General features: G+C 61.5%; 2 protein-coding genes across 3 annotated transcripts in view; both read right to left on the bottom strand.

The window, feature by feature from the left end:
- Positions 1–1,077: 1,077 nt before the first annotated feature.
- UNC13D (unc-13 homolog D) lies at positions 1,078–14,392 on the bottom strand. Its single transcript, XM_021691851.1, has 32 exons — positions 14,261–14,392; positions 13,486–13,521; positions 13,137–13,244; positions 12,961–13,020; positions 12,803–12,869; positions 12,384–12,564; positions 12,027–12,071; positions 11,813–11,881; positions 11,562–11,631; positions 11,290–11,394; positions 11,087–11,179; positions 10,899–11,002; positions 9,679–9,796; positions 9,458–9,582; positions 9,229–9,319; positions 9,092–9,148; positions 8,907–9,004; positions 8,751–8,802; positions 8,527–8,660; positions 8,311–8,431; positions 7,823–7,966; positions 7,541–7,639; positions 7,232–7,438; positions 7,017–7,085; positions 6,053–6,132; positions 4,631–4,736; positions 4,480–4,551; positions 4,076–4,159; positions 3,867–3,987; positions 3,495–3,618; positions 2,846–3,042; positions 1,078–2,093 (listed from the first exon to the last, which is right to left on the bottom strand). Exons 1-32 carry the CDS (start codon positions 14,375–14,377, stop codon positions 1,972–1,974), a joined length of 3,276 nt encoding a protein of 1,091 aa, XP_021547526.1. The 5' UTR covers positions 14,378–14,392; the 3' UTR covers positions 1,078–1,971.
- Positions 14,393–15,656: 1,264 nt separating this feature from the next.
- The window catches only part of WBP2 (WW domain binding protein 2), an 8,340-nt gene continuing 4,732 nt past the window's right edge, over positions 15,657–19,264 (bottom strand). The window contains exons 4-8 of one of the 2 annotated variants that reach the window (XM_021691605.1): positions 18,533–18,625; positions 17,768–17,902; positions 17,444–17,566; positions 16,899–16,975; positions 15,657–16,792 (exon numbers count right to left, since the gene is read on the bottom strand). In XM_021691605.1, the coding sequence (XP_021547280.1) occupies positions 16,739–16,792; positions 16,899–16,975; positions 17,444–17,566; positions 17,768–17,902; positions 18,533–18,625 (482 nt within the window). In that variant the 3' untranslated portion in view covers positions 15,657–16,738. The remainder of the gene's footprint in view (positions 16,793–16,898; positions 16,976–17,443; positions 17,567–17,767; positions 17,903–18,532; positions 18,626–19,264) is intronic. The other variant, XM_044921943.1, reaches the window with a different exon arrangement.

Raw genomic sequence — 19,264 nt, forward strand, 5'->3', positions numbered from 1 at the left:
CCATCCTGCTCCCAGCGCTGGGGGTCTGGGGTGGGAGCAAGAGGGCTGTGAAGGGTCTGGCCTGGCCCAGGCTCCCCCTTGGGCTCAGCACGAAAGGGCTTTCAATGAATTAAGTGAAAACTTTTTTTTACAAAAATGCAAAAATCAACAAAGCTCCAAACCTATTGGAAATAAAATATGAACTTACAATGGTAGCTTGTTTACGTGGGGGTGAGGGAGAGGAGGGCCCCAAATAAGGGCCTCTGAACTATCAGAAGAGTCAGCTTGGCCCTCCCAGCCTCGGCTCCAGCCCCACCTAGGCCATGGAAAGCGCTCAGGCCCCCACCCAAGGTGTGGCTAGGCGGCTAAAGCCACCTTCAAGCCCCCAGGTGGCTCCAAGCCCCTAGACACAGCTCAAGTGCCTTCCGACCCAGGCCTGCTGGCTCAAATGAACTGGAGACCTTTAGCCCAGGAGGCCTCCTAGGTGTAGGACTCTTCAGGGATCCAGTATCAGCTGGGACCTGTTTACTTGTTTTGCGAAAGACAACAGGTCCCTGGTTGTGTCCCAGAGAAACAGAAAAAGACTGCTTCTCATAAAAGCACTAGAAGGGAGGAGGAGGGTCTCAGCCTTTGAGCCACCTCCTTCCTTTGCTCTAAGCAGGCCTTGCAGGTGGCTGTGAGAAACGCACCTAGTGGTCTCTGTACGGGGCTCAGGTTCAGAGCTGAAAGGAGCCTTGGAGGTGATCTCATCTGACCTCCGACTGCCATCATACTCGAGAGGTTAAGGGACTCAAACAGGGTCACACAGCTAGAATGACAACCTGGCCTTGGGCTCTGACTCCCAATACAGTGGCCACCTCCCCCCCAGGCCAGGCTGGGACCCTGCTCCTCTAAGCCCTTGAATAGCCACTCAGCCTGCACTCCTGGGAGACCCCCCCCCCCCACTCCCGGTGCTCCCCTTGGAGTGCCAGGCAGCAACCACAAACTGACATGCCTAGTAACGTTTTGTGCGAAGCCCTGCTTGTGCATCAGTTACTCCCACACCTGCTCTAGAACATGAGGGAGCGAGGGGTGGGCCAGGCCCCCCAGGTCAGGGGCAGCTCAGGGTCTCCTTGCCAGAGGCCTGAGGAGGGGGTTTGCATGGCCTGACTATAAACTTCTGGGCCCCAGTGCAGGTCAACGGTATAGTTCCTTAGAGGACAATGAATTGTTTTTGTTTTTTTATTTTTGCTAAGAAAGTTCCTAAGTGGCAGGTACTGTCCCAGGGAGGAGGTGTCCTCAGTAGACACGGCTGGCCAAGCCGTCTTTTCTGCTTCTGCCCCTCCATGCCAGCCGCACTGCCTGCCAGCTTTCACCTCTTCAGAGCCAGAAACTCCTTGGCTGTAGGCTCCTTAGCCTGGGTACTGGCAGCCACCTCAGGAGAGGAGCCAGGCTCCCTTCATTATAGCTGCTGCCCTCCCTGCCTGGGCAGCTGTAGCCTCGTCTCTGGCAGGGCCCCCTCCCTCCCCCAGGAGGCTTTGTGCCATAGCCCTAGCCCCAGTGAACCAAGGTAGGGGTGTTAAAGAACAGGCCCACGGGAGCCTAACCTCCACCCCAGTGACTGGAATAGGCATGCCAGAAACAGGTGGCCAAGAGGTCTCTGCCCGAGCAGCTTCCCCCAAAGAGGGAAGCGGGGCCGGGAGCCACAGACAGCTGCCCCCTCCCCCTGGTGCTGAGATTCGGTAGAGAATGCTGAGGCCAGGGCTGAAGGCAGGAAGAAGGGAATATAAATACTAACAGGGTCCTAGCACCAGCACCATGGGCCCCTGCTCTGGCAGGAGGACCAGACGGGATCTTCATGCTGGGCCTTCCACACGCTGGGGTTCCCCAGGCTTGCAGGGCCCTTCTGGAGCATTAGGCCAGGGTGGACGGCTTGCACTATGGTGGGAGAACCCAGACCTTTCGGGAAAGCCCGTCGCTACGGGCGCCCAACCCCATCCCTAACCTCCACTGCTACCGCCCCGGCCTTGGGGCATGCTGGGAGGCTTGCTTGGCTCGCTGCCGCCGCAGCCTCACAAACGCCTGGGCCTCCCGGTCACCCTTCCGGCTCTCCAACAGCTGCAGGATGGGATCCCCTGTGAAGAGAGGCGTTTGGGGGTCAGACTGCGGCGGAGGGGGAGGCGGTGCCTGGGTAGTGGCAGGGGACACTGACCCATTCTCTGGCCATCCTGGAAACTAGTGATGGACACACGCCGGCCACGCTCACAAGACAGCCCGACGGATAAGACGAGACCCATCAGCGCCTCTGGCATGACTGCGAGTTGCACCGGAAGAGGCTGAGTGAGATGCGCCTCAGGTTGCAACTATTACCTTTTTATATGAGAACCTAAGACTAGCTAGTTAACCTCTTTGTGCCTCAGTTTACTCATCTGTAAAATAGCCGTAATAGTATCTGACACGTTAGGTGGTTGTAGGATTGGGAGTTAATACGTCTCAAGTGCTTAGGAGTGGCCTGTAAGTGCTCAGACATGTCACCTATTATCCAGCCTGGAGGACACTTGGCCTGTGCCCCCCAGTCGGAGACCCAGCCTCTCTCCCCAAGTAAGCATACTGGTGATCCCCCATCCCCAAAGAGTCACACCACACTTGGCCTAACAGATTTCACTGGTCTCTTGATGAGCCCGAGAGATCTACTCAGCAGCACAAGCCACCACACTGACTCCACTGGCTCCCACACCCAAGGAGGGATTCCTCTGAGCCCAGCTCCATCCGCGTCCCCAGGGGCCGCTGCCTGACCTTTACGGGCTGCCCTTCCCCTGCACCCCCAGTGCTGGGCCAGGCCCTGCACCCGAGGCCCCACAGCCTCTGCCCTGGGGCTCCGGCCTACCGTTGAGTGCAGGGTAGGTGAGGGGCAGGCGGGTCTGAGGCACCTCACCAGGCTCCTCAGGCCCAGTCAGGCCCGGCACGGAGCGTAGTGGCAGAAAGGCCTCCCCTTCCAAGTCGTCAGCCCCCAGCGTGTCGTGGTCCAGCACCGTGAGCAGGAGGCACGCTCCGTCCTTCTGGCACGGCTCAGCAGGCACCAGGCTGAGTGGGGGACAGAGCGGGGCTCAGCTGCCTGCCCCTACACGGTCACTGGCACCCCCCCACAAGAGGTCATCGCTGGTTCCTGGGGACAGGCCAGGGCTGAGGGCAGACAGGTGGGCATTAGGATGGCAAAGTCAGTTCTCGGCCGGCGTGTGCCCTGACAGACACCTCCTTTGACTCTGGGCTGGTACTTTAAACCAGGGGCCTGTGTTCCCCAGACCCTCCTGTCTCGGGGAACAGAGGACCTCCCTGGAAGCAAGCCTCTAAGTCCCAACAGGTGGGGGCCCTCTCCCCCACAGTCCCATTCCTCGCAGGGTCCCAGCAAACCCCTGTTCCAGGGAGGGGGGGGGCCCTGGAACCCAAATGCCTTCATCACAGGGGAACTGTGGGAGGAGCAGGTCCGAGGGAAGTCCAGGGCTGGGGAAGGGTGGCGAGTGTAGGAACCCACTCACAATTCAAAGGTTTCATCAAACAGGGGGTGAAGGTCCTTCTTGTGCTTTTGGGTCTCCCGGGGGGCCAGCTCAGGGAACTCGTGCCTGGGCTCCAAGGTCAGCTGGACAAAGGGATCGCTGGAGCCTGGCAAGTGGGGAGGTCACCTGGGGAGGTGACGTTGCCAAGGATATCCCAGCTCCCCGCCTCTAGTTCCCTGCCCCTGCTGCTGTGCTCTGCTCGGCAGCATTGCCCCCTCCTGGCAACAGGAAGGACACGCGCCCGGCGCTCCCTCTCCGGAGAGCAGACCTGCCCGGGACGCGGGGTGGGGGGTGGGGGTGGGGGGTGGGCAGAGTGAGGACGCGGGCAGTGGCGGGCGCGCAGCCTGCACTCACCGTTGGAGTCCAGGGGCAGCAGGCTGGAGGCGCTGAGCAGTTCCACACGTAGCTTCTGCTCAGAGGTGCGGTAGGAAGCCTTGACTGTGACAGCCCCCAGCTCCTCGGAGGCTGTTTCCGCCTAGGGGTGGAGCACAGGGGCAGAGTGGGGCAGAGTGGAGGCAGGGCTCCAGGGGCGCCGGGAGCCACACGGAGGAAAAGAGCCTCACCTGCTGCTGGATGCGGCTGCAGAAGTACTTCTGGATGAGCTCCCGGCTGGAAGCGGCCTGCAGCTCCAGGTCCCTCTGCAGAGCCTGGGACCGAGGCACAGCTGAGAAGTCACCTGAACTGTCACACTCAACCCAGTCCAGTGCCGCCCTTCAGAGGGTTTGGCTCGGCCAATATCAATGTGATAGGAAAGCTCCAGGTGGGCTTCACAGGTGTGCCCCCCACACAGTCGCACAGCTGCCCCCTCCCCGTGCTTAAAGAACCTTCTGCTTGGTTTAATTTTTGAAAAGGGGCCCACATTTTCTTTCGGTGCTGGGCCCTGTAAATTATGCAGCTGGTACTGGACACAGGTGAGCACAGAAAGGCAGGCTCCCCCCCACCCCACCAGCTCACCAAAGACCCCTACCTGGAAGGTGTTGGTGTGTAGGGCTGCACGTGGCAGGCCGCAGCCCTCTGCGTAGAAGCAGATCTCCAGATTCTAGGGGTGAGACATCAGGTGGGTGAGACATCAGCCACCCCCTCCCAGGGTTATTACTTGCTGTCACCGCTATTAGTACCTGCAGTGCAGTCTTCAGCCTGCTAGAGGCCAGGGGGCAGCTCCGCTGGGAGGCAGCCCCCTCCATCAGCACGGTGAGCGTGTAGGTCCAGAGCAGGGTCAGGAGGCTGGGGTGAGGTGCAGAGGGATGCCAGTCGCAGGACAGGAGGATGGAAGAGAGGAAGCAGAGACACTCTTGAGAAAGGGACCCAGGCCCACCCCTGGCTCCTCCCCACCCCACCCTCCACTTCCACCGGCTTCTCCGGTAAGGCTGGGACCAGGGCAGCAGGCAGGGGTGGAGGGAGGGAGGGCTGGTCTCCTGAGGGAAGGAGGACAAGTGGGGGGGGGGGCAGATGTGGCCAGTCCCAACCAATATGTTTCACAACCTAGCAAAGAACCTCCCTCAGTAGGATTATCAAACCCCAACAAACAAGGAGGGGCAGGGAGGCTGGTCCCCCAGTGACAGAATCATTATTCAGTATGGGAGTGGTCAAAATGAATAGGATTTCAACACAGACAAGCATCTACCACCCCTGGGGAGAAAAAAGTGGCAACCAAGCCACAGTCCTAACTACCTGAAATAACTGAAATTTCACATGTCAAAGTAGAGTCAGGCAGTTCAGTACAAAAACAAAACAAAACAAAACTGGGTTGTGTAATTAAGAACGGGGAAGGTTGTATTAAAGGCAGTTAATGGATTCAGCATATTTGGGTGCTTTTTAGGCACCAGACAACGTTCTAACGGCTTTTGAGACTGTAGTGAGTCAAGTCCCTATCATGGAGATTTAACTCCGTTTTAGCTGAACAAATGGCATATTGTGGCCTGAGAAATAACAGCGGTGGGCTCCCCCGGCCCCGCCGCACCACTGGGAGTGGACCTCCGGGGGGAGGGGCAGCAGGCTCAGAGCCCAGTTCCCATGGGGAGGACCCTTGGTCATCGTTGTGCAGCTCATTACCGACCACTTCCTCTGCACAGGCGCTGTGCTCGGCACCCCAAGTGACTCACTTGATCCTCACTAGAGGCCAGAACTATGATCATCTGCATGGAAAACTTGAGTAATCTGCTCAATCCACCCACCGAGCAGCAGCAAAACTAGAGTCTGAATCCAGGTGGGCCAGAGCCCACGTCCTTGACGTCTAGTCCTGCTGCCTGGTGTGCTGGGCCCCTGCTTTAAGAGAGACCCTAACGAGAAGTCCCCCTGGATCCTGGGAGAGGAACATCAGTTGCCTGTAATGTTAGGAGGGACAGACAGCCCAGGGCTAAGGGAGAAAGGGTAGGCAGCTTTCTGCTCCGCCTAAAGGGAAATGGGTAGGTGTGTGAGGTAGTGAGCTCCCTGTCCCTAGGAGTGAGCATTTAAGCAGAGGCTGGTTGCATCCTCCCCTGAAAATGGCTGAGGCCAGGCAAGGGGGTGGGGGCGCCACAGGGTGGGAGGCTGCTGCACACCTGCTGAAGTTCTCCTGCACCAAGTTGGTATTCAGGTAGCAGAGCTTCACCTCCAGAAACTTCATCAGGGGCAGAATGGCCTGGGAAGAGGGGTGGGTGGCAAGTCTGTCTCTGGCCCATTCCCATGCCCTGACTCGGAAGAGGAAACAGGGCCACGAGCTTTTGCCTGCCTCATTCGGAACGTGTGCCAGAGCTGAGCCCTGCCCGGCCTCCTCCAGAGCCCGTCAGCGGCCGTGCGGGGTCCTGCCGCAGGGCCCTGGCCGTGCCCTCCCCTAGAAATCCTCAGGGCTCCTTCTCTTGCTTCCTTGAGGTCTTGACTCAGCTGTCACCCCCTGAGGAAGGCCTTCTCTAGCCACTGTCTAAAAATATCTTTTAAAAAAACACAAATACGAATATACATATCTTCATTTTCTCTAGTACTTACTAACGTGTCACGTGTGCACACACACATGTTTAATTCTAGTCACAGCTACGGTTCTAGCTCTTCTCCCAACTCCCCTAACAGAATGTGAGCTCCGGAAAGGCAGGGAGTTTTATAAGTTTTGCTCATTGATCCATAACCCCATGCCTAAATCTCTGCCCATGACAGAGCGCTTACATAGTTGCTGAATTACTGAATGACCTTCTCCCAGACAACCAAAGGTACGCATCACTCTCTCTGCCCCCGGACAGGTGAGGACGCTGAAGTCAGCTGGCTTGTAGAAACAGGGAGCTCAGAAGGATGCACACCCAGATCGGTTTGGCTGCAAAGGCTAAGCCCTCCCCCACTGCAGTCCCCACGCGGATGCTGGGAGAGCCCATGGAATGACTCACCCTTCCCCCTTAGCATCCAAGCAGGAAACCGAGGCCCAGAAGGGAACATTTTCTGCCCAAGTCTGGGGGACTTATCTCTGACACCCCCCGGCCTTCAGCCCCCTGCCACCCTAAGCCCCTTTGGCAAAGGTGAGCAGGGAGGGCCACTCACATCCTCAGGCAGGACAGACTCCTTGAGGCCCACGAGTTTCTGGATGTGCTTGGCAATGCCCACCTCCAGCTGGAGACACAAAACAGGGTGACGTCACTAGGAGCCTGAGTTTAGGTTCAGCAAGGGGTAGGGGCTGGACATCAGCCCGAGTCCTGCTGGGGGCGCTTCAGGCCAAGGATGGGCAGGGTGGGGTCCCTGAGAATTGGACAAGGTACCTGCTTCGCCAGGGTGCGGACGCCGGTGCGGATCTCGTGGCCCAGCCCGGCCAGCGCGCCCTGCAGTTGGGCGTGCAGCGTGTTCTGCAGCTGGCCCTGCTCCAGCACGGCCCCTACTCGCTGTTCCAGAGCCTCCCACGCCAGCTGGGTGGGCAGCTTGCCGATCACCAGCCGCAGCTGCTCCATGTCATTCACCACCACGCACTGCTGAGGGCAGGCACGGGCACAGGGATGCAGAGCTGCTGGGGTTTGCCAGGACCGGCAATCCCTACCCCCACCCCCGGCCTGACATCCAGCTCTGGCCCTTACCATGTTGGCTGCCTGGCCCTGGGCCTTCTGGCCTGCAGAGAGCTCCTGGGCCCGGGCCTTTATAAGGCTGCAGTATACCAGAGCCAGGCGACAGGTATCCTGCGGTGGGAGAGGATGATCAGCGAGGGAGGGGCCACTGGGGGGAGGTATGGAAATCTCAGTGACCTGGGGATTTAAGACCTAGGCCTTCGGAGGCTGCTAGGGCAAGAGCTTGGGGGAAACAGGGCAAGTCAAATGAGGCTGTCCTAGAAAGGTGGGGGAGGACACGGGAAGATGCCGCACCTCCACAAACTTGACGGTGATCATGAAGGCCTCCTCTGGGTCGGGCCAGTCCAGCTGCCGGGCAGTATGGCTGATCTGGGCGAAGCAGGTGGACAGATCCACGGCTGATGTGCTGTGCTTGGTCAGTTCACTCAGGGGCACCAGCTGGGGGATGGGGGAGGGTGCAGAAAAGAGGGCTCAGGGCTTGCCAGATTCGTGCCCCTCCCTCCCTCCTTCCTTCCATATGCATTCAGAGCTTCTACCAGTAGGGGGGGGGGGGCAGGGGGCTACAAGGGGTAGGAGCAAGGCTCCACCCAGACCCCCAGGCTGCAAAGATCAGTCTGCGAAGGAAAGCCACACTTAAAACCAAGGATATCAGGAGGCAGCATTGTACATGCAACTGGCCTCAAGAGCTGGTAGCCAACTTCTGCGCATCCTAAAGGCCCAAGCAGAGCCCCTAGCCCCACCCCCAAAGCCGGGCCCCGCCCCACCGGAGGCCCCGCCCCCACCTCGTCCATCTGCACAGCGCGCTGCACCCGCGCCAGGGCCACGCTGTAAGTCTTCTGCAGCCAGGAGGGGATGGCGGGCTGGAACCAGCGGTGAAAGCCATCCAGGGCCAGGACTCCATCCCTGGGGGGAGGTGGGGCTCAGCCTGGGGAATGCCGGGCTAGCGCAGACCCTCCTTGACCCTCCTCTCTCTCTTGTGCCGACAGCCTGCTGCCCACCTCTCTGTGGGGCCCGGGTCCAGCTGGCAGAGCTGCTTGAGGCTGACATAGAGCTGGAATAGACTCTCGCCCATCTCTGGGGACACGGGGCTCCCCGCCACCGCCGCCATGTGGTCCTGCACCCGCTTGGCCACCTGCAAAGGGAAGGCATGGGGACAGGGCTCCTGAGCCAGGGTGGAGGGCAAAGCCTGGAGACCCGGGGAGGGGGGGAGGGGGGAACTCACCAGCCACTGCAGCTCCAGGAAAGCCATGGAGAAGAGGTCGATCTTGAGGGTGCTGCAAGGAAGGCCACAGGTGTGACCTGGGAGCACACCCGGGGCCCTTCTGGTCCCCATTCTGAGCCCCTGCCACGCTACGTCCCCACCCAGCCACCTGCTCACTTCTGGAAGATCTTGTTCCACGTGTGCTGGCACTGGTGTAGGTCACCTATGATGTCCTGTACCAGGCTCAGCAGGGCTCTGCCCGCCTCCAGCATGCCCTGGCAGGGACAGAGGTGCGCTGAGCAGGGCTGCAGGGGGTGAGCAACCCACCCCGCCTCCCCCCCTCCCTGCCCAAGCCCCCTCACCGGCACCATGGGCTGATGGTGCTGTTGCTTCAGGTGGAACCACTGGACCGTGCCAGTCTGCGGGCAAAGAGGTGGTGAGCGGGGAGGGGTGCCAGGCTTAGGCCCAAGCCCTCCTCTCCCCAGGGTGAGTCCCGTACCCTCAGCATCTCCGTCACCAGGCGGGGCAGCGGGGTGCTGTCAGGACACAGCTCTCTGAAGGCCTTCATCTTGCACATCTGTACCAGGACCCTGCGGAGACAGACAGCTGGGTCCAGACGCCTCCTGCCCAAGGTCTCCACTCACAGCTGCAGCGGGCTTCGCCGGCAGGGGCCCCAGCTCTTCCTTGTTCCCTTGCCCACTGAGGAAGGGGGAGCGCGAGCCGCTGACCTGAGCAGAGACTGCAGCCGGGCCGGGGAGTCGGGCACAGAGAGGGGGAAAACCGACCGGAACTGGCGGAGGAGCGAGAGGCCGTAGGCCAGCAGCTTGCTGAACGAGGCGGTCAGCTCCTCCAGCTGCAGGGCCGCACAGAGTCGGGGCTGCGTCACGGGCGGCCGTGCTGCCTCCCGGAGCCCTGCCTGCCCGACACTCCTCCTTCCACCGCAGCCCACCTGTTCTCCCTTGAGCCGGCCCTGGATCCACTGGTACTCGATGCTGGTGATGGGGTGCAGGAGGCAGCTGCTCGGGAACTCCAGGCTCTGGTAGAGGCGGCTATAAGCCAGCCACTGCCTGCGACACAGGAAGCCCCCAGCGTGCCCTGGGACCTTGCCCCTCCCGCCGCCCACCCGCCCGCCCTGCCCCACGCCTCCTGCGGGCCCCCATCAGCCTAGTCAAGGTGCTTTTCAAACAGGTAAATGAATCATCTCCCTGTCCGCTTGGGATACTTGTGATTTAAAGATTCAGGATTTCTTGCTCCTTTTGAAAAACTCAGATGTGGAGACTTGAGCCTTCATGCACACGTGGCAAGCATCAGCTGGGACTCCCCTTTAGTTCAAGGGACACCTCACGGAGGTGACGACCAAGCTGAGATGAGACCCGAGTGGGACAGTGATGAAGGACGGGGGGGAGAGGGCTGCCCAGTCCCTCCCGGGACACGGCGGTCACCCGAACTACACGCTTGGGCCCTGAGGACGCACTGGGGCCTCACTGTGGGTGCTGCTCCTGCATCTGGCCCCGCCTGCATCCCCCCTCCCTGCCTGCCTGGGGATACCCACCTGCCCATGGTCCTACAAGCTGCCCTTGTCCCCCACCTCCGTCCGCCCCCTACTCAAATGCCAAGTGTCCGCCGTGGCCCCGGGCCACACCCACTCTCATTCCACCGGGGGTGCCCCCGGCTCCACACACCTCACCCACCTGCACTCGAACACGTTCCCACAACCTATTAGGGCCCGGGGGACGTGACAAGCCCTTGACACAGATTTGGTAATGCCGGTGCACAAATCCATAGACTCCAGAGCCCTGGAGCTGGGCCACAAGGCTGCCGTCTGGGGCAGGGGTAGCAAATTCAAATGCCCAGAAGGACTCAGAGGGTGTCAGGGAGTGACTGGGCCGATGGCAGCCGTGAGGGTGGGGGAGGCCAGGCGCTGTGCTGCGACCCCCTGCTAGCCCAGAAGAACAAATGCACTTGGGGTACACGGGAAGCTGGGGATGTGACTCTGTATGGAAAATCTCCAGATTTTTAAGAGTTGGCAACGGACTCAAAACTCGACACACACAGTTGGGGCCAAACAGAAATCTCTCGAGGCTTAGACTTTGGCCTGCCAGCTTGTAGGAGGACAGGCAGGGAGGCAGAGGCTGGGGCCTCCCAGGCGACCCTCCCAGGCACACTCACGCCAAGGACTGGTGGAAGTCGGATAGGTCCTTCTGCGTGGCATGGAGAAAGAGGATGGTGGCAGCCTGGGGACTCAGCGACCCGTCCCAGGAGGTACTGCCTGCCTGAGGGCACAGGTAGAAGGGTGTCAGGAGCTGGCCGGTAGGCCCCACGCGCCCCCTCCCCCCCCAGCCCTGGGAGGGCAGTACCTGGTGCCGGGTGACCTCATGGGACACCAGCTGCTGGAGCAGGTGGAGGTGCACCGTGTAGCTGGGCTGGGCGCGGCTGGCCGCCGGGGCTCTCTGCAATGAGGCCGGCAGGGTGGTGAGGACAGGACCCCATCCCTAGCACAGCCCGTGTGCCCTGCCCAGGCAGGCCACTGGAAGGCCCCTGCTCCTGGCCCCAGACCTACCCTCTTGTGAATGAGCTGCAACTGGAGGTGGCACTGACCGCGGTCTGGGTAGGTCTCAGTGCAGGGCTCCAGCGGGTACCACTGATCCTCCCGGCAGCGCAGGTCCTGGGGGAGCCAGGCGGGCGGGAGGGGCCCCGCCCGTGGGCAGCATAAGCCTCACACGGTTGGGGGCAGAGGCGGCGACAGGAGGCCCACCCCAGGCTCGGCTTGATGTGGACCCAGAGCCCCTCCCTTGAACCCTACACGAATCCCTGTTTCCTGACCCCGCTCACCTGTAGCCTCACAACCACGTTCCCCAGAAAATCGTCCTGGCCTTTGTCCTTCCGTGCCTCCTTAAAGATCCTGTTGCAGGCAGGGGCCATGAGGGGGGTGGGCCAAGACACTGGAGGGGTCAGGCTGGGATCCGTCCCCCTCCTGTGGCCCCCTGGGCCTGGACAGAGCCTGTAGCCCAGCAACCGATTCGCATGCATGGGGCGGGCAGCCCACACTCCTTCCCCCAGGAACCTGTTCCCTTGGCCTTCACCTTCGCAGCCCGTGCAGATCTGTGAGCTCCCCGAGCTTCTGTCTGACGGACTCCACGGTATCCAGATCCCTGCGGCGGGGGGTGGGGGGCAAAGGTGTGAGCAGGAGGCAGAGAGGGTGTCCTGGGAGCCCTTGACCTCTTTGGGAGGAGGATCTGCCACCCCGAACCACCTCCCTTCTCTCCCGGACCCCTACGGGCAGCGCATGCCTCTCACCACATGTCCAGATGGAAGCTCGAGTTGCTTATGTCCTCAAACTCCCTATGGGGAGAAAAGGGCCTGGCTGAGGGCCTTGGAGGGCCGGACCCCGGCCAGAGCCTGTCCCCAGAAGCTCCCACCCCCACCTACCCACTGTCCCGTCCGAGCCCCTCCTTGCAAACTCCCCCTCCCTCCCCTAAGGTAAAGCTTCGGCCTACCCCCCACATCAACCCAGCATAGGTGGCATTTGTGCTTCCTGTCTGTCTCTGGCCTCGGGAGCAGGCCCCTCCTCCGGTCAAGCCAAGTCCCCTCCCCTGAGCCAGGAAGTCCTGCTCATCTCATTGAGGGGTTAGGGGCTGGGGCAGGGCCACGTACAGGATGAAGGTCTCCTCCCAGACAGGGTTGAGTGTCTGGGTGATGACCTGGGTGCGGTGGGTCTGCTCCTCCGGGATGGTGTGCCTCACCACAGCCTTCTGCCGATGCCGGGACCCAGGGCTGCCCCCCTGCACGCCCACCCCCTGCTCAATGCCCAGCAGGCAGTAGGGGTCACTGAATCCTGGGGAGGAGGGGAAGGACAAGGCTGCCAGGGTGTTGGCAGGGCTCCCTGGGAGACTCCCTCATCACCCCAATCCCAGGGGCAGAGGCCCTCCCCATCCCAGACTCAAAGGCCCTGGGGCCAGCAGCATCCAGGGGACATCCGGGAGCGGGGAGTTCCAGCTGAGTTCTGGGATGGACTGATGGGGAGAAGGAGGAGCTGGGAAGAGGACCCTCAGGGCCCCTCACCGCCTACTCACCACTGACATCTTTGCCCAGAATGCCCTTAGCTTGTTTCACAGTTGCCTTCAGACAAAATATTGGCTTCTAGAAGGACAGAAGGGTGAGCCTGAGTCCCAGAGGGAGCTGGGCTTCTCAGCCCCTGTCCTAGCCTAGGATGGTCCCGGACCAGGTTTACCTCAAGCTTCTGGACCTGCTGCAGCATCTGCTGGTGCTCCTCGGGCTCCATGTGGAAGGCCTGGTGGGGTAGGAGCGTAGGAGGCTAGGGGCGCAGGGTGGGTGTGGCTGGGTGGGGAAGAGAGGACTCCTGGGTCCGGGCTGCAGGACGGCGGGCGGAGTGGGGGCTGCACTCACCTCCTGCAGGTACTGCAGCAGCTCAGAGGCCTCCCGCACATGGCTGGGCTCAGGCCGACCCAGGCGGTGCAGGACGGTGTAGAGAGCTTCCTCGTAGAGCAGGGCCCGCTGAGACACAGCAGGGTCACCTCAGGAACCCCAGTCTGCCCACTGCAAGGTGAGCTCCCCCAGCCACCCTGGCACCAACACTGCGCGGCCAAAGCTGGGACAAGGCGCCCACAATGTGCGGGGGGTGGGGGGTTAGGCCTAGAAGTGCCCCCCTCCCCCGCTGTTGCCGTCAGCCTTGGCCAGTGGCCAAGGAGTGTGTTCCCAGCACCCCACTGCCTCCCCCCAGTACTCCAATTCTTACCTCCTCAGGGGAGAGGTGGTGGGATGGAGGCTCGAGCTGAGGAGTAAAGTGAAAGGCAAGGTGTCCCCAAGGCCCGGACCAGGGCTCAGACAGCAGCAGTGGCTCCGCAGAGCAGGCCAGGCCAGCGCTGCGGGGCCCCTAGTTCCCGGCCTCCAACCCACCAGTGCCTCACACCTGTTCCCACAGCAGGCCTCCTGGGAGTCCAGCCCCTGGGCCGCCCTCCTCATCCCCTGGCCTGCCGTGGCTGAGGTCCATTGGCGCTCAGCTGCCCCAGCAGCGTGAGCTCGCTGCACCCGTGGCCCCAACCTCCTTCCTTCCCCAGAGGAAGCAGCTCTGCTTATCGGGCGGCCACGCTCCGCACCCCCACGGCGGAAGTGAGGCCCAGCAGTGGAGGTGGGAGACTGGGGGGTCATGCCAAGCAGCCCTGGGGGCTGCGCGACTGATCCCCAAGCCACCTGGCCCGCAGCAGGGACACTCCCTGTCTAGAGGAGCCGGTGTCTTTGGAGCTGGAAGACCAGAGGCTGCGGCGGGCAGGGGGCCCCTCCAGAGGGAGGAGGCTAAGAGAGGCTCCGACCCCAGACCTGAGACCCAGGATGGCCCAGAGAACACATGGTGGACCCCAGCCTGCCAACCCAGAAGGCCCTGCCCAGGTGCCGCGACAGGCAGGAAAGGGGACCACATCCTCAACCCCAGCCCGCGAGAGGTAGAGCCCCACACCCAGAGACCTTAGAGCCCCACCCTGGCCACTCTTCCTCCTCATTGAGGTCACTCCTACCTCCTGAGCGGTTTGGGCCAGCGGATCCTGCAGATCTCTGACCCTGCGGCGCCTTATCTTGATGGCCTGGCGGAGGAGGGGGGGGCGCCGCTGGGGGTGGGAGAAGGGTGTTGCCATGGTGGCCGCTCTGCCCTTCCCCTCCACCAAGCTGCCGCCGCGCCGTGGGGTGAAGATAGTGAAGCCACAGGATTATGCAAAGCACACTGGGTGCCTCCCCCGTGCGGGGGGGGGAGGGGCGGGGGGGGGGGGAGGTTCCGGTCAGGGTTTCACCACCTCCGAGGCCTACACCTTCCTCCTGGGGCCGGCTGGGATCCTGGGAGGAACTCTATCAGGCTGGAGGCAGGTGGACCTGGTGGGCGGGTCTGGCCCCACCCCGCCCTCCCACGGAGGCCCTGGTGCGTGTTGGGGGGGTATCCAGTGCTCCCCAGCAGGGGGCGTCAGGGCCTGCCCCACACCACAGGTGTGCCCAGCTGGGCCAGGGACCAAGGGGAGAGCTGCCCTGGGTCGGTGGGCTTCCCACCCACAGACTTCCCTGAACGGACCCGAGACCTAGGGTGGGGGTGGGCAGGGCACGGGGTGGACAGGGCACGGGGTGGAGGCTTGAGAGGCATCTCCCCAGCAGGCGGCCAACTGCTCGGCCTGCTCCAGCCCACAGGTGACATTCCACCAAGGTGACGGGGCCAAGCCATGCTGGGCGGAGACGGCCCTGCGGCCCCCGCCCCCACAAGGCCGGTCAGGAGGTGCTCCCTTCAGATGCCCTTGTAGGGGGCTGGCCAACCCCAAGGGCTCCTGGGCGGGGCTGGCCAGAGGAAGCGGCTGGAGAGGCGGCGCTGCCCAGCCAGAAGGGACAGGAAAGAGGACACCCCAGTGCTCTAGTGCCGGCCTTTCTCAGAGCTCCCAGACCCACTGGTGCCACGCCCACAGCCCTCCTCCAGGCCAGGGCCCAGGGGTGCGGGGCGGGGGGCGTTAGGCCCTGGGAAGGACTCTAGCTGTCCTGCCCCCAGACACGGAGGTTCACAAGAAGTCACGCACTGGAGAGACTGCAGCACATGTTCCTCCCGCAGACACCTTGTGGCCAGAGACGGGCCAGGGCTGCATCTCCCTGAGGTGGTGAGCACAGCAGGCCGGCAAGGGCCTCCAAGGCCTCCGGCCCAGGGCAGCTGCTCGGCCGCCCCAGGCCCCAGGGGACCCCGTGGGTGGGCCAAGTTGCTGAGTAACCACCACGGAGCAGAGATGGGGGAGGCCTTAGTGTCCTGGGCCCCAAAGTGCTGTGGGAACAAGGGACTCTCACATGGGGAGGGAACGGTCTCCCCAGAACCCCCCCGAGCCGAAGCAGCCAGACTGTTCTCTTTTCCCAAGAGCTCACACTGGTCACCACACACAGAGCCAGAAAGGGTCCAGTCACTTCATTTTTACTACTTCACATTTTCAGCAAACAAATCAAGGTGCAAACAGGGTTTATTTCACATTAATATATTAACTGGGTTTTTTTTGTTGTTGTTGTTTTTTGTCAAATAAATAGGGAATTCTCTTTAAATAACCATCTCCTCACTTCACGGCCAGTCCAGAAGCAAATGAGAGCAAATTTTAGTGCATCCAGGGGGCATATCACCAATTAGGCATGAAGCTTAAAGGGAAGAGGGCAGGGTGAGGGGCTGGTGAGAGGTCATGGTCAGCACACAGGCTCAGGTCAGGGGCCTCTGTTCCAACCCACCCCAAAGCCCCCACATGGCATGATGGAATGAACATGCATTCTCCAGTCTGAGAAGCCCCTTCTAGAGGGAAAGAAGGCAGAGGGAAACAAAAGCCAAAAATACCTGGAGGGAAGCAGCGGCCCAGCCTGATGCCACCCACCCCTTGGAAGCTCAAGTTAAAGCTCCAAAAGTCAAAGTGGTGGCAACAGGTGACCAAGGACAGGACAGGGAGGCGAAGGTGAGCGTGACTGGGCTGGAGGCTGGCTGGGATTGGAATGTGGGCTGACAGTCCAGTGAGAAGGTGGCCTTCCATGGGGAGGCACAGACCAGAGTGGAGGGAATGTGAGGGGGGCCCGGCGGGGGCCCTCAGGAAGACGCGAGGCTGGTCTGAGGGAGGTCACAAGGCTGAATATAAAGTGGATTCCAAAACGAGGGAGCTGGACTGTGGTAGAGCAGGTGGCCAGAATCCTTCCACGGGCAGAAGCTACTAGAGCAAGACAGGAGCGAGAGGGATGCCCGCGCTCCTGAGCAGAGCCCCAGACACGGTGAGAGGGAAGCGCATCCGAGCGGCGCCGTGGGCTCCGAGCTAGCTTGAGAAGCAGGGAGGCACAGCTCCTGAGTCAAGGGGCCCCCCCTTCCCTCAACACCAGTCCCTGCAAAGTGTTTTATAATCAGACCTGGAGGAAGAACAAGGCCCTTCCATCACCCCCCTAGCCCCAGCCTCAGCCCCAAGGGGAAGGGAAGGGAAGAGTGACGAGGGATGGGAGGCAGGGGCGGGAGGGGTCTACTGGGTCTTCTTATCTTCTGGGGGGTAGTAAGGAGGTGGCGGAGCCTGGTTCTAAGGAAGGAAGGAAGAAAGATCTCATCAGAAGGTCCACGACAAGACAAGGTCTCCCGCCCCCAGAGCCCTGCACACTGCCCGCCTGCTCCCCGTCCCCGCTCACCGTGGGCATGTAGACGTTGTGTGGGTTGCCTGGGTTGTAATAGGCGCTGGCCGCCGCTTCTGCAGCCTTGGCTTCAGCTGCGAGAGAAACACACTCTGGGTAAGCCCCAGCGACGAGCCCTCCCCTCTTCCAGTGGCCCCCGGAGCTGCGCTGAGACCAGAGATTCCCGCCAGGCATGGCTCTGGGAAGCTGGTGCTACCTGGTCCCTTCCAGTGCCTTCAGCCCTCTCTCCCCACCTGATCCTCCCCACAGTCCAGCCACAGGGGGTACTGCCACCTTCTGGTTGTGCTTGACGAGACGACAGAGGGAGACCTTCCCTGCCCCCGGGCACACGGCTAGCTGCGGGAGAGGGTGGGGGGCTGGAATCCACAGGTCTTCCCCAGCAGCCACCACACTGCCGGCCCCCTGGACTAGTCCAAGGCCAAGGGTCGTTCACCACCTGGGGCTCCTGGCCAACCTCTAGCTGTCCTCTGAGGCTCTCCATGCAGCCCCAGAGAGGAGAGGGCTGGTCCCCGCCCAGGACTGTTCGCAGCCCAGGGTCTCACCTGCAGGAGTGGAAGGGACATCAGGGCCGCTGACTGGAGGCTCCATGGGCCCCGGGTAGGGTGGTGGTGGAGGCTGCACATACCCCATGGCCCCGTCCATCATGGGAGGTCCTGGATAGAACTCTGCTCAGCAAGAGAGTGAAAGGGACCCAGTGAGCAGCCTAGCCCTGGCTCCCTCAGTGGGCACCTCCCGGGCCTCTCCAGCTCCTCTGTTAGTCCTGAAGCAGCTCAAAGAACAAGTCTCCCCTCAACAACCCCCTGGCCTGGGTGGGGGTGGTTAGCGGGTGGGTGGGGTGAGGGGTGGGCAGCAAAGGACACACTCACCAGGTGGGGGCGGTGGATAGGGGTAGCCAGGAGGGCAGGGGTACATTCCATTGGCGACGGGCGGGGGAAAGACATAGGCCCCGCTGGGCATGTGAGAATACCCATAGGCTCCATTGGGGGCTTCGCCTCGGGAGGCTATAAGTACAAGGGGAGAGAGAAATGAGTGTTGCCTACCGAGGGGAGCTGCAGGGTCCCAGGAATGTGCACAGCAGACATGCCTTACCCCGCCCCATTCCGCTCCCCACCCACGCTTGAGCCAGCCTCGGTCAGGAAGGAAGTGAGGGATCTGGATGGGGAGAGAGGCCAGGGCAGGGGAGGTCCAGACAGGGGTGGACGGATGGACAGAGAGAAAGAAGGAGGCTCGGGGACAGGGTCCCAGATGGAGCTGGGGTGAGGCTGGGGACAGTGTGAGGATGTCCGAACACAACGCTGCGTGATTTAAACTGTCTGTTGCTTGGTAGCTTAATGGCCGGGTTTCTTGTTCATTTTTATGAGGCCATAGTTAAACGTCCTGGAGTTCAAAGAGCTTTGTCCAAACGTCCTATACAGGCTCCAGGCCAGGTACACCCAGCCTTTGAGGTACAGGCCAGAGTGATGCTAATGACAAGTTTCCTTCCCAATTCCCAGTCCCGGTCGGCCCGGGGCCCAGAGACTTATCTCCTGAGTGCTTAAAAAACAAAACAAAAAGTAAACAAACTCAAACGAACAAATTAAAACCCACACATTTCAGTATGTCTTCACCCCGAGCTCTCAGAGCCTTGATACCTTGAGACGCCACCTGTAGCATCCGCTGTCCAAACTCGATGGCGCCCCCCGCCGTGAAGGTCAACTTGTATGACGCCGAGCCCTCCCAGCCACCTGGGAAGGGAACAGGGCGTCAACAGCTCAGGAAAAGAAGCCAGGTTACACCTGAAGAGATGGCTCTCTGTTCTCTCCAGGTCTCTGTCCAGCGCCCGTGGGGAGAGGGCTGGCTCTGCAGCGACAGCCTTCCCGCCCGGCTGCTTTCGGTGCGCGGCCCACACAGCGAGTCCGCAGGGCTCTCTTTGGAACAGAGGACTTTCTTTCTTGGAACAAGCTTTCTAAGTTACCCCATCCCCAGCCATGGAAGTTCGTCAGCACTAGAGCCTCCCACTCCTCAATGAAGCAGGTTCCCGGAGCAGGTTCCTTCAGCAACAAGGAACATTCAAGTTCAGAGCAGATCCCTCCTCCTGAGGGGCCTAAGGATGGACCTCTGGCCCCTCTAGCCTGGCTTCTGCCTAAGGGGAACTGTGAGCCCCTAGAGAGCAAGACTCAACCTGGCTGGGTGTGAGGGGGAGGCCAAGTTCAACACAGAGGTCTCTGGTGTCTGCAAAAAAGCCCGCCACCCAGCAGGGCCTCTGGGGGGGGGGGGGGGGTTCTGCCTAAGGGGAACTGTGTGGGGGAAAAAGGCCTCCCCAAGCCCCGGGGGGGGTTCCCCCCTCACCAAAAAAGAAAAACCACCCCCCGGCCACGAATTTA

This window comes from Neomonachus schauinslandi, chromosome 15 (genome assembly GCF_002201575.2).
Source record: "Neomonachus schauinslandi chromosome 15, ASM220157v2, whole genome shotgun sequence".
Taxonomy (NCBI): domain Eukaryota; kingdom Metazoa; phylum Chordata; class Mammalia; order Carnivora; family Phocidae; genus Neomonachus; species Neomonachus schauinslandi.

Bases quoted from the DNA above. Each gene is read 5' to 3' on its own strand.
- UNC13D (XM_021691851.1), bottom strand. From the start codon at position 14,377: ATGGCAACACCCTTCTCCCACCCCCAGCGGCGCCCCCCCCTCCTCCGC. The intron at 11,395-11,561 runs GTGAGCGGGGTC...TGGCTCCCCCAG, and splicing joins ACGTGGTTGTGAGGCTACAG to GACCTGCGCTGCCGGGAGGA. The intron at 4,552-4,630 runs GTACTAATAGCG...TCTCACCCCTAG, and splicing joins GGCTGAAGACTGCACTGCAG to AATCTGGAGATCTGCTTCTA.